The sequence below is a fragment of the Python bivittatus genome, unplaced genomic scaffold (assembly GCF_059951505.1).
Source record: "Python bivittatus isolate LINGU-HERP-01145 unplaced genomic scaffold, Pbiv_v1 ctg000970_np1212, whole genome shotgun sequence".
NCBI classification, from domain to species: Eukaryota; Metazoa; Chordata; class Lepidosauria; order Squamata; family Pythonidae; genus Python; species Python bivittatus.
The window spans coordinates 1,849,594-1,862,270 of record NW_028277121.1 but is presented as its reverse complement, the minus strand read 5'-3'; the positions used below and the strand labels follow the sequence as shown (position 1 = coordinate 1,862,270).

At 35.1% G+C, this 12,677-nt stretch overlaps 1 protein-coding gene across 5 annotated transcripts in view; it reads left to right on the top strand.

The window, feature by feature from the left end:
• The window catches only part of ATP8A1 (ATPase phospholipid transporting 8A1), a 102,837-nt gene that overhangs the window by 67,342 nt on the left and 22,818 nt on the right, over positions 1-12,677 (top strand). For all 5 annotated transcript variants that reach the window (XM_088131099.1, XM_088131096.1, XM_088131098.1 and 2 more), the window contains 7 exons: positions 1,012-1,184; positions 3,360-3,543; positions 3,644-3,754; positions 6,691-6,765; positions 6,868-6,990; positions 9,188-9,266; positions 10,278-10,339. In XM_088131099.1, coding sequence (XP_087987225.1) covers positions 1,012-1,184; positions 3,360-3,543; positions 3,644-3,754; positions 6,691-6,765; positions 6,868-6,990; positions 9,188-9,266; positions 10,278-10,339 — 807 coding nt within the window. The remainder of the gene's footprint in view (positions 1-1,011; positions 1,185-3,359; positions 3,544-3,643; positions 3,755-6,690; positions 6,766-6,867; positions 6,991-9,187; positions 9,267-10,277; positions 10,340-12,677) is intronic.

Here is a 12,677-nt window from a genome sequence, read left to right as displayed (position 1 = left end):
TTTGATTGCATTTTACTGAAATGTCTCAAGTTGGGGAGAGACCAAGATACATCCTAAACAATGCCTACGATAGGCATCAGAATAGACACTGAAGTTCTTGAGGAGGAGAGTAATGGTTGCCTTGAGTTTAGAAGACAGAAAAGAGGGTGAGAAAAATAGATCACTAGCAATCAGTGCTGCAGTGTGTTATAATTATGAATGCCAGGATCTTCCTAATAAATGTAATCCCAGCTGTTTCTTCCTAGGATTGATAAAAACATGGTGCAATAGTATGTTTGGGCTTCTACTGCAGTAGTTTGTTTCTTCTTGGAGGAAAATGCAAAATACAATGATAATGTGTCCTGCATGTTTGTTTTACTAAATTTTACCAGAAAAAAGAAGTGGATTAATCTAGTTAAATAGATTTTCATCTCCTAGCAAATTCTTTCAACTTGGTTTTAAATGGGATGAATCTTTATATGTCCACTAGAAGGCACCACTGAGTTACAGAGCTTCATTGACAAAAATAACACGGGGTTTATTTCTAAGGAAGCAAACATAGATAGAATTTCAGCATATTACTTTTACAGTTATGCATAGTTTATAAAAAGTGATTAAAGGAGTCACATTTCCAACAAAATAATACAGAAATAAATGACATTAATGTAACCCAAACCCAATTAAATAGGAACCTGGTTGTGTGATCACGTATTAAGTATTGTATAAGAAGCATCATCATTCATATTTGCTGGGTGAAACCCTTTTTCTTCTCCCTGACAACTTTAATTGTGAGCCAAGCTACATTTTATTTTGTGGCAGCTCTATTTTCCCTTTTTTAATTGGTTCCGATTTAAATCACTGTTGCTGTTGATTTCTGTAGCTATTTTGTTTTACAGTATTTTCAATTGTGGTTTTAGCCTTGATAATTATATTAATAAAGTTATACAGAAAACTAAAATAAATATCTTAATGTAGGAAGAAATATAAGAACAACAAACAGGTAATGCATGTGCTTATTGTGATATTTTACAGGCAACAAGAGAGACATTAAGCCATCACTGCAGCACTCTTGGTGACGCTTTGAGGAAGGAAAATGATTTTGCGCTAATTATTGATGGTAAAACATTGAAGTACGCTTTGACATTTGGTGTAAGGCAGTATTTCTTGGATTTGGCTCTGTCATGTAAAGCTGTCATTTGCTGCAGGTAAATCTTTTTCTTTTTCAGTGCAAAACATTCATACAATTTTAGGAAGTATTCGTCTAAAATATTTTTCTGATTTTCGTTGAATGTACAGTAAAGTTGTACAAGCTGATGGGGACTATGTCATGTCTACACTAGTGTCAGACTGCTATCACTAAAACCGAAGAATGGTATTGTAATCAGCATTACTACTGGTTTTTTGTTCAGTACATAGCTGGCCCGGGGTCACCGTCCCTGGGGAAAACCAGTAAGGGAGCCGAGGGAGCATAACCCTTTGTCCTCCACCTGTCTCCATCTGGGCTGAGATCCTTATAGATGCTACTTACTGAAGAAACAACCACTAGGCCACTATTAATTGTGCAATAGCACTTGCAGCAGCGAGCCCATGGGGTGAAAGGTGGGAAGTTTCAGCCCCCTGTTATTAGAAATCCTCTCAATTGACCCCACCTTGACATACCTTCCTGCCTGCTAAGAATTTCCCATCAAAACCTATTAAGAAAAAAACCTAGGACAGTTCAGAGGAGAGCAAAATCTCCTACTCAGAGAGCCCAAGATGTGATCCACTTTTCATTTATTATATAACTGAGCGTGCACAAATGAGGTAAACTTCAGATACCATATACATGGTGCAAACATTAATCACAAATTCTTAGGAATGTAATCGTTCTTTTTGTTTTCCTTGGAATTCTTCCTAGCACCAACCTTTAATCAGCACTGGGGTGTGTTTTTTTTCCTTAGCTCCTTTTCCTAGCTAGCCCTCGTACCAATTTGTTAATATCTATTGATAATATTTAATTTACTGATAACAAATTGTGACATCAAATCTATTGCCAGATTTTGCCATTCGAACACCAAATGACCTAGGAAATAATGGCTTCCTTTTAAAGTGTAGAAGCATAATTCTACATGACTGCTTCTCCAGGAAGAAAAAAATCCTGTATTTAAAAATAACCTTATTTATGTAAAGGAGTTGATGAGAAAAGTGATCTTTGACATCCAGCAATCTATGTTCTCATTCTGCCATACAATTTCATATCTTTGGTGAAATCCAGAAATACTTTCACTAACATGTCTCTTGGTTTGTCAACTGTCTTTCAGTGTGACTAACACTGGTATTAATTGTACAAAGGAGATTTTAATGGCGATAATATTGAGGAAGATAAAATTACTACTGTTGACACAATTACCACATTGAAGTGAAACTCTTTGTTTTACATAGGAACTTATGGCATCCTCGCATTTCAGGCTTAAGGAAGAAATATAAAGTTGCATAAAAGCAAAGTTGTCCTGTATATTACTAAATTCTTTTTTATGTCCTATCATATTCATTTACTTGTCTGTTAACATCTGCCTTTTTCTCATCTGTAGTCCATTGATATCTGCGCACATATCGTGAATGACTGTTAATTTGCTTCTCAGCATTTGAAGTCTTCATACCTGAATTAAAACTGTCACTGGACTAAATAAGAAACAACCCCAGATACATGCAAACAAATATTGCATACAGGTAGTCCTCACTTACCGATCGCATTAGGGACCAGCAACTCTGTCACAAAGTGGCACAGTTGTTAAGCGTGGCACATGACCACAACTTGCAACTTCCTGCTGGCTTCTCCATTGACTTTGCTTGTCTGAAGCTGGCTTTGAGGGTCACAAATGGTGATCACATGAATGTAGGACATTGCAGTCTTCATAAATGTGAGCCATCTGCCAAGCGCCAGAATTACAATCACGTGACCGTGGTGACGCTGTGATGGCTGCAACTGCAAGGACCAGTCATCAGTCTCTTTTTTCAGCACCGTCATCAGTTCAGTTAGTAAGTAAGGACTACCTGTATTGTATACGTTTTTGTTTAATCGTGAAATTTTAATGTCTGGATTTAGTTTTTTTGGCTACGACTTTTCACGCAGATTGAAAATCCTGGTACTTACATAAGGACATGTATCACACAGGCATTTCTTGATACAAGGATGAAAAAGTTCACATAACCCTCCCCTCTGCATTGTTGCTCTGTAGCTTTTAGAAGAATGCAGCAAATTTCTGTCTGCAGTTTTAAATACAATTTCAGAAGTATATACTTAGAGGCAGAAGCCTCAACTGTGATTTTTTTTCTTGTCTTAGTTTAAGCAAATAAAACAGTTTAATAACAATATTCAAAATGTTTTCCATTTTTTGTAGAGTTTCACCTCTTCAGAAATCTGATGTTGTAGAAATGGTTAAAAAACAGGTAAAGGTAGTAACATTGGCAATTGGTGATGGAGCAAATGATGTCAGCATGATACAAACAGCACATGTAGGTGTTGGCATTAGTGGAAATGAAGGGCTCCAAGCAGCTAATTCTTCAGATTATTCAATAGCTCAGGTAGGGACTTCCACTGGTTAAGCATATAAAAGCCATTACAAAAACGTGATTCTAACTGGCAAAGGAAATTAAACCCTTTATGTAATTTTTTTGTTTGCAGTTCAAGTACTTGAAGAACTTACTTTTGGTCCATGGTGCCTGGAATTATAGCAGAATTGCTAAATGCATTTTATACTGCTTCTACAAGAATATTGTCCTTTACATTATTGAGGTAAGAATGAGATTGCAAAAATCTCTCAGACTTTTCTTCCCACATCTTAATTGAAAGGTACGGCTTTACCATTTAAAACATTACTTTCTATTCTGATTTATAAAATACAGTGCAAAGAGGAATTGGCATTGTTTAGGTTTGTTGGCCTGATGACATACCATAATTAATACAAATTAAAGCAGAGACAAGCAATGAATACAATCATAAAGATTTTTTATTTGATACTTCAGCAGGTAATTATTAAGAAGCATACATCCTGCAATATTTAATCTCTTAAAATCTCATGAAATAAGTTACTATATCAGGTTTTTTTCAATGAATTAAAACAAATCTTATCCCTACTTTGCCAAATAAATTATGCCATGTCCTGTTTTCTGGATACCTGAGGGGAGGTACATTCTTATGTTTTGTGCAACCTCTTTGGAACTATTCTTACTCTATGACCAAGAATTACAACATCCTGAATATAAACAGTCTTACTGAAAATATGAAGCCAACATATTTTCTGTCTTCCAGTGGAACCTTCTTTTTCAGTGACTACTTCTCTTTTTCTAGTAACTTCTCCCTTGACATGTGTGATTTTTTTCCTACTTCTGATATAATGGATATTAATTTCTCTAATGAAAATTCCTGTCAGTAGTGTCACAGTTAAGGGCACATTACTGGATAAAACATTTTGCAGCGGCACATCCTTAACTTAGACTGCGAGTCAAAACATTGTTTTTGTATAGCAATTTTTCCATCCCTTCTGTACCCAACTTCTTCCTCCAGAACCCTGAAAGTTTTCACTAGAAATAAAAAGTTCCCCATGCTGCCTAAACATGGGGATTTTCTTGCGGCACCAGAATTAACAAAGTTGCACACAAAATTTCTCTTTTTTGCTTCTATTTTATATTCTCTTTTCCAGACTAAAATAAATAAATGGGTGACTGAAACATAAGACATTCTTAGTTTAATTAAGCAATAAGAGATCAGTAGCTTGGTAACTATTATTATTGTTTTATATTAAAATTCTAACTTTTTAGTTCATTTTGCTTCTTTCAAGGAAGATGTTGAAAGTCTCTGAAACATTTCAAACGTATCTCAAAATGATCTACAAATCAATTAACCTACATTCAACTTTTGCAGCTTATACCGTTGTTAGTAGCTTATGTCAATATAATGAATGAATAAATGAATGGACAGAATATGCATGTCTGTAGCAAGGACAACGGCCTGTCCTGAACCTCTTTTCATTGTTGAAGCGTGAGAGCAGGGAGCTTAGTGAGAATCTTATGCTCCTATTTACAATGCTGAAACATAGGAAAATGTATGTGAAGCTTCTATGTTTCTGCTTTGTTTCTCTTTTTTCCTCTTGGAATTTCAAAAATAATCTTGACAAGGGGTATCTAGTCACATTTTATATTTCAATTAAAATGCAAAATTGTACTATAAATACATTAGATGAAAAAATTCTAAACTGAAATGCTGAACATAATTGCTTATATTTAAGGATTCAGTTGCATGCATAACATACATTTAGTGTTTTGCTTGAATATTTTACATCCTATTAAGTATGTATATAGAATATGAAAGCTGTGCTTTTGTTAAGTGAGTAGTTTTATTATTTTTTTAGTGTATTGCTGCTATGGCTACCATTAACAGCCATAATGGTATAACCCTAGCAACTGGGACTGGGTTGTATCTACTTGATTCCACAAATCAGTTAAATCAATGCAGCCCAATACGTATTAAATTCTAATCGTTTTGCTTATGTTAATTATTATGTGGGAGGTAACTCTCAGACTCTCCTCTCCTTTCCCTCTAAATATTAGCTATCAGTTAATCTTCTGTTTAGAATTCAGCTGTTGAAAGTGAAACCTACCATTAATATTTTAAAGATTAGTTAAGTATTATTTTTGTTGTGTCTACAGAATCCCTGTTACTTATGAAAAAATCAGAAAATAGAGCCTTGTGAAAGCATTGCCTTATACATGGTAACATTGCATAGTTATCAAAACATTAATCATACGCAGTTAATTTAATTTACATATAATTTTGCTAATATTCAAATAGTTGATGAGTATGTTGCATTTACTCAATTACATACCCTCAGATATGAAAAACTTTTAACAGAGTTTTGCTGAGAAATGCATTAAATTCAAGTAATATAATATTGTTTTGGGTTTTTAATCCTTAACAATTATTGTGTTGATTTAACATCCATTAGGATACCAATGTACTCTTAAGAAAAAAGAAATCATGTGCTCAATTACCTAATAAAAGTTAAACAGATATCATTGTCATCATTATCATCTTTTCCATGAGAGAAAATTAATGTTGTTGCTGTTGTGAACATATTTGGTTAGTAAATACTCAGTGATTTGGATCCTTCGAGTTGGAATTATAGGAATCATGCACATAGATAATGTTGTATCCAAAATAATCTAGATAAAACATTATCTCAAAGACAGATATCCTCAAGGGCTTGTCCTTAATCAGAATGTTTTCTTTTTTCTCTCTAAATACCAGTCTTACATATCATAGCCCGGAACTATACAAGTTGGGGAATAGCTGTTAAGAGCTCATAAAAGATGCCACAGAACGGCTCCCCTGCCAGTCTAGTTTGTCAACTGCTGACTATTCCATGTTAGTCACATTTCTCATATACTGGTTTCACAGATACCACCACCGTGTATAAAAACTATGTACAATCTTAACAAATTCAAAGATTTCAAATATCAGTATTGAATAATTTATCCAGAAATACATTTGTATATGGCTAAAGAATGGATACAACATTTGAATAAAATTATTTTTAATTATAGGGTTAAGACTTCACATTTTTGTTATTTTTTCTGCCAATAAAACTTCCCCCATTTTTAAATATTATTGATTCAAGAAAAGATATCCTTGAATCCATAAAATTGATATTATGTTTAAACTCTGTTCCTCAGATATGGTTTGCATTTGTTAATGGATTTTCTGGACAGATACTTTTTGAAAGATGGTGCATAGGACTTTATAATGTGGTAAGTTTTTATATATAATTTCTTTGGCAATGTTAACTATTACATTATTAAAATATATTGAATGTTTACTACAAATGTTATTGTATTTGATTTGCACATTAGATCTTTACAGCTATGCCTCCATTGACACTTGGAATATTTGAGAGATCCTGCCACAAAGAAAACATGCTAAAATACCCTGAATTATACAAGACCTCCCAAAATGCTCTGGATTTCAATTCAAAGGTAGTTGGAAAGAATTTAAGTAAATTTGTAATTATTTAATGTACACATATTTGATCCTATTTTAGTACAATGTGATTCAAATAATTCAAATATAAGTTTAATAATTATGGTACCGTATATCTCAGTAAGCTTCCAGTAACAATAAAATGAAATCCAGTCTTTCTTCCGTTTTTTGAGCTAGCTAGTCCTTCCAGCTGTAACCTCTAGTTCCCCAGAAAAGCTGTTCATGAATATGCATAAAATTTCCAGAGTAGGATTTGATGTGGTAAAAAGTAGTGGAAAGGAACTTCAGCAAACAAATCCTTAATACATTTGTATGGAGGTTTGGTTTGGTTTGGTTTGGTTTGGTTTGGTTTGGTTTGGTTACATTTGGAGCTCACTCAAATATAATAAAATTTACATATTTTATTATTATTTACTAATAATATTTTCATATTATTACTAAATAAATAGTAAATAATTGAAAAACTTAAAAAAAAAGAATAACAGATGTACAATTTCCAAATTAACACCGATATACTAAATAGTGTTTTAAAGCTAATTATAATCTGAAATCTGAGGTGGTATATTTTGCCGATTAAATTATGTAACCCAGCAAGTATAATTGATTGTGCGATTATTACTATTATGTTTTTCCATATATAATTCTGTGAATTAGGTATAAATACTGTAAACCTAACAGAAATACATATAGAACACTTAAATATGGACCAGTGTTTGTGATTTTATTACAGTCACGAAGGCTGTAATTAACAGAAAAATAATAGTACAGGTCATGTTTTAAATTAATAAGGCTGAGGTTTTATTTGTTTTTATTTCAATACCACTTATTTATAACACTTCAAAACTTTAATTAGCTTAGATTTCATGAGCTTCTTAAAATAAATGTTCCCTATGTTAGTTCTGTACATTCCTTTTTATTCAACTAATTACAATAATAAAATAATGGTATAAACCAGATAGATCCAAGAGATTAAGAAATATTCAGCAATTCAAAATGGTTCAGTAGGTTTTCTGTCACAATTTGTTACACTGCTTTGTATTAATACATATAATTATTTTTGAAAAAGTTTAGTGAATGCAAATTAAATGATTTTATTTGTACAGCGTCCTGTTTTGTTTTGTTTTGCACAATAGTGAATGTTAAACTCAACTCAGTTTTAAATGTTTTAATCGTCTATTAATTTTAGGAACAGATCTGGCTCGTAGCTCTTATTGTTTTTATTTCAAGTAAGTTTTGTGAATGCATAGTTTCAAACGGCTGTGGAGACAGACGTTCCGGGTTTCATACGCGGGAGGTTTAGAATCTTTGTTGCACTAAATGATGATGCATAGACTCATTGTGATAAAGGGGGTCAGAGTTCATGGGGCCATGGACAGAGGCTAAAGGATTAGCATGTGACAATAAGTATTCATCATGAAAATAAAAAAGCAGCCCTAATTTTCTTGCCCCCACCTGAGCTTTTTGTCAAATAATACTTTTTGGCAATGAGAGACAGAGGTTAATGAGTAACATAAAAGTTCAGATACGTAAAGTATTGTGGCATAAATTGGATCGTACAACCTTAGCTAGTTAGATAATATTACAAAGAGGATACAGGCAGAGTAGAACATTTTTTGAGGCAGCCAACATAATTTCTGTTGCTTGAACAACTTGAAGCAGTTAATAAGTTTCTGTTTAGCACAATAAAGATTATGTTTTGTAAAGGGATATGTAAGTACAAAACAACTTTCCCTTTTATAGAAGTGGCAAAAGTTTTTTTCTTACTTACTCAGTGCTATGATTCTTTCCATACACACATACATAAAAGCACATAATTCTTTTTATATTGGATATAGTTGTATTATCTGTGTTTGTTCCATGTTAATCAAGAAAGTGGTATAAATCAAAAATGTTTAATGTGCTCAGCTAAACTGCTTAATGTTGATGTTTGTGAATAGCAAATGTTGGTTTTCATTTGTTTTTGGCTTTACTATAAAAGGCATTTTTTTCATTTTGTTCAAAAAATTAAACATGAAATACATAAAAATAAATGACCCATGAAGAGCAGTGAGGCAGAAAATGCTGCAGCTATATTAGCTTTTAAAAGGGGGCTTTTGAAAAAAAAATCTGATTTTTTTTTTAAAAAAATCTATAAAAAGAAGATCAAAGTTAGTTGTATCACAATGATTCTCATGAATGTTTGTTTTTGCTCAGGTTTTCTGGGTTCATTGTTTAAATGGCCTCTTTCATTCAGTAATCCTGTTTTGGTTTCCACTAAAAGCCATCCAGTATGGTAAGTAAATATAAAAAATTGAAAATACTGCATTCATACTAGAAATGTAACATTTATTTATTTATTTTTAAACAAATTCGTGTAGCCACTCATCAGCCAGACAGAATAATCAAAATAATCATTCAGAGGACTTTTAAACAATGGGGAGAGTATATTTCCAGAAGTTGAAGAAGGAAAATAAAGTAGTAAAATTGAATTCATAAATCTTCAGGTGGTGGTTGTACATTTACACACAATGCTCTCCTTCCTTTCTTGAAATAGCTGCCTGGAAAGGCTCCTGGCAGCCTGCAGTATTCTTGGGGTTAGAAACTGAGGGGAAAGGTAGAAATTTATTTCAACAGCAGGCACATCCCTGATTTATCCCAGTTCTAGAAATTTCCAACACATGTTTTTGTCCAGATGCAAATGCATAGAACTACAGTGACTGGCAAGCAACCTGTCTATTCCTCCACATCTCACAGTACATAGAAATTTCCTAAATAAATTTATTTTTAAGTTAATACTAGACAACCCATGACCCATTGGGTCATCCTTCTTTCCACATATAATATAGGCTGATGCCATTTCTACTCCCCTCACAACCCTCAGTAACCGCCCCAGTAAAGCCGCCGCCACCTCCTCCTCCTCGGCTGACCCATGGAACTGCCTGCCACTTTGCTGGGGGGAGGGGGAACAAAGGGAGCCACAGACTGTGAGGAAAACTGAACCCCCACTCCCCTTCCTACCGTGTCCCCAAGGATCCCCTCCCACCAGGGATGAAGAGGGCTCACCAGTCAACCCCCAGCCAGCCCTTCCTCACCAGCAGGCAAATGTGCAATGTACATAGAAGTATGGTTGCTTACCTGTAAATGTAGCTGGTTGTTTATTCATTTATACAAGCTACCCTCTTTTCTTTCTTGAAGCAAGAGTCACTTGGCAAGTTGGCTGCCATGTAAATCTAATAAAACAAATAAATAAATAAATTCCATACATAGTGTCTTATTTAATATTGCCAATGTTATTATTTTATAGATACTGTGTTTGCCAGTGGTAAAACTTCAGACTACTTGCTTTTGGGAAATGCTGTATATACAGTAAGTTCTACTCTTATTAATTTAGCTCATATCTTAAACAGGAAACAGCAATTGACACTGCAGTGATCTTACTGAGCCCTACTTATGACTTACACTGTAAGCCATGTAGTTATAATTTTTTTCTCTTCCACCTGTAAGCTCATTCCCTGGTTACAATTGCTTCGTTCTACATTCCTGGTAAATTAAATCCAAAACAAATGGATTAACAGCCAAATACACAGCATGTGCTATAGTTGGCATTTTAAACTCTGTTAAATAATGCCATTGTCATGAGTACAAAACTAAAATTGACTTTGTGTCTGCTCTTAATGCAAAACATTCATGTTGAAATGTGCACCATTTGTGGCAGGGACAGAGCATATTGATGTGATCAGTTACATTCACATACAGAAGGATGGTTCGTCATAATTAAAAAAAAGGGGTGGGGGGATGCTGCAGGGAACAGGGTTGCCCCTGGAAGTACCTAGGATGCATAGGTGTTCATTCATCTGTCTCATCACTTGAATAATCAGTCAGGAGACTGCTGTGCTGCAGGACCTGGACGTCAGCTGTAAATGGTTGTGCATCGACCCTTGCCCAACTTGACCTCTCAGTGGCTTTCACTACCATCAACCATGGTATCCTTCTGGAGCAACTCAGAGGATTTGGGATGGATGGCACAGTGTTGTGCTGGTTCACCTCCTTTCTCCAGGGTCGATTCCAGTTGGTGGTGATTGGGGAGGAGAGATCCCACCCTCGGCCCCTACTGGGTGGAGTGCTGCAGGGGTCGGTGCTCTCTCCACTTCTATTCAACATCTACATGAGGCTGCTGGGTGAGCTCATCCGTCACCATGGGGTGAGGTATCGTCAGTATGCTGATGATACCCAAATATACATCTCTGCCCCTAGTGAATTAAGCAGTGGTGTGGACATCCTATCCCGGTGTCTGGAGACTGTGAGGGCTAGGAGCAGAGTTCTCAGGCAACAGGTTCAGGAGCCAAATGTATAGAGTTCAGACAAGTGGAACAGTTGTTCCCGACAGAGAGCTAATGGGCAGGGACGACTCTTAAATAGAACCCATGCCAAGTGCAGACAATCAAGGGTGGGAATGTCCTTGATGTGCAAGGAGCCATGGAGATCTCTTCTGTTCTGCTCTGCGCTTGGCTCTGCATGTTCTAGGGGGAAGTCCCAAATCAGACCCCTCTTCTTCTGCTGTGTCCAGCTGTCCCAAATGTTCCTCAGCCATGTCAGCCTCAAGTGCCTGATTGCTAGACTCCCCTTAAGCCTGGCATTTGTCCAGGGCACCTTCAAGCAGCTTCTTCCATCTCAGGCTCTTCTCAGTCTGAGCTGGCCATCACCCATACTCCTCATACAAAAATCATTGAATAGGACCTCCAAGGCAGTCTCAAGTCCATAGCCCACTCTGAAATCAGTTTCAAATGAGTCGAGATAAATTGCTTCCTCTAGGTCTCTTTGTAGCTGAGAAGACATTGTTCTCTCAGTTACTTTACCCAACATGGGACATTAGAAACTAGCTGAAACTGCCTAACCTTAAGGAATCCTCTTCTGATTTCTTCAAAGGTCTAATAATTGCTTTCTTTAAACCACCAGACAGGCTGCTCTCCCTCAGAGAGGCAATTGTGAAATTAATTAGGTTTTTCAAATAACCTCCTGGGTAGAATTAAAAGTCAAGTGGGGCAATCTTTATTTCAGTCAATAACCATCATAAAACAGAGTCAGTCAAACAAACAACGAATAAGAAGAAAGGAACTCAACAGAGAACTTGATCTCAGATGACATCCCTGTTGTGCATATATAATAGTCTAACAATAGTATTAACAATGATATTAAAGCTGTAATTATAAAGCTAAACTCATATTAATGTTTAAAAGTATTACATATTAAGTGTACCTAAAGTCCCTGGAGAGATTGTGCTGAAATTCATCATCAAATATTCGAGTGTCATTTCTCAATAATTTTTCATTTACTAGCAAAGTAACCAGTTGCATTATCCTTCAGATATACTTAGCATACATTAAACACTAAAGAAAAAACAAAACTACCTTCCAGTGTACATAAGGCATGTTATCTGCCATGACATTATTTTATTATAGTTACACGCAATGGAGCCTTAAGATTTTTTTTTTTTTTTTCCTGAAAGAAACTGGGTGCCAAAAATTGATCATCCTGCATTTTATTTTGTGAGGGCTTTCTGGGAAAAAAAATCTAAGACATCCTCCAAGTTGGATTGGTTATTGGATAAAATTTCTTAAATTATGTATATAGAAATGTTAGTGTGTTAAAAATGGCCTTTAATTTTGAAATCTCATATTTCAATCTGAGTTAAACATATCTGGTA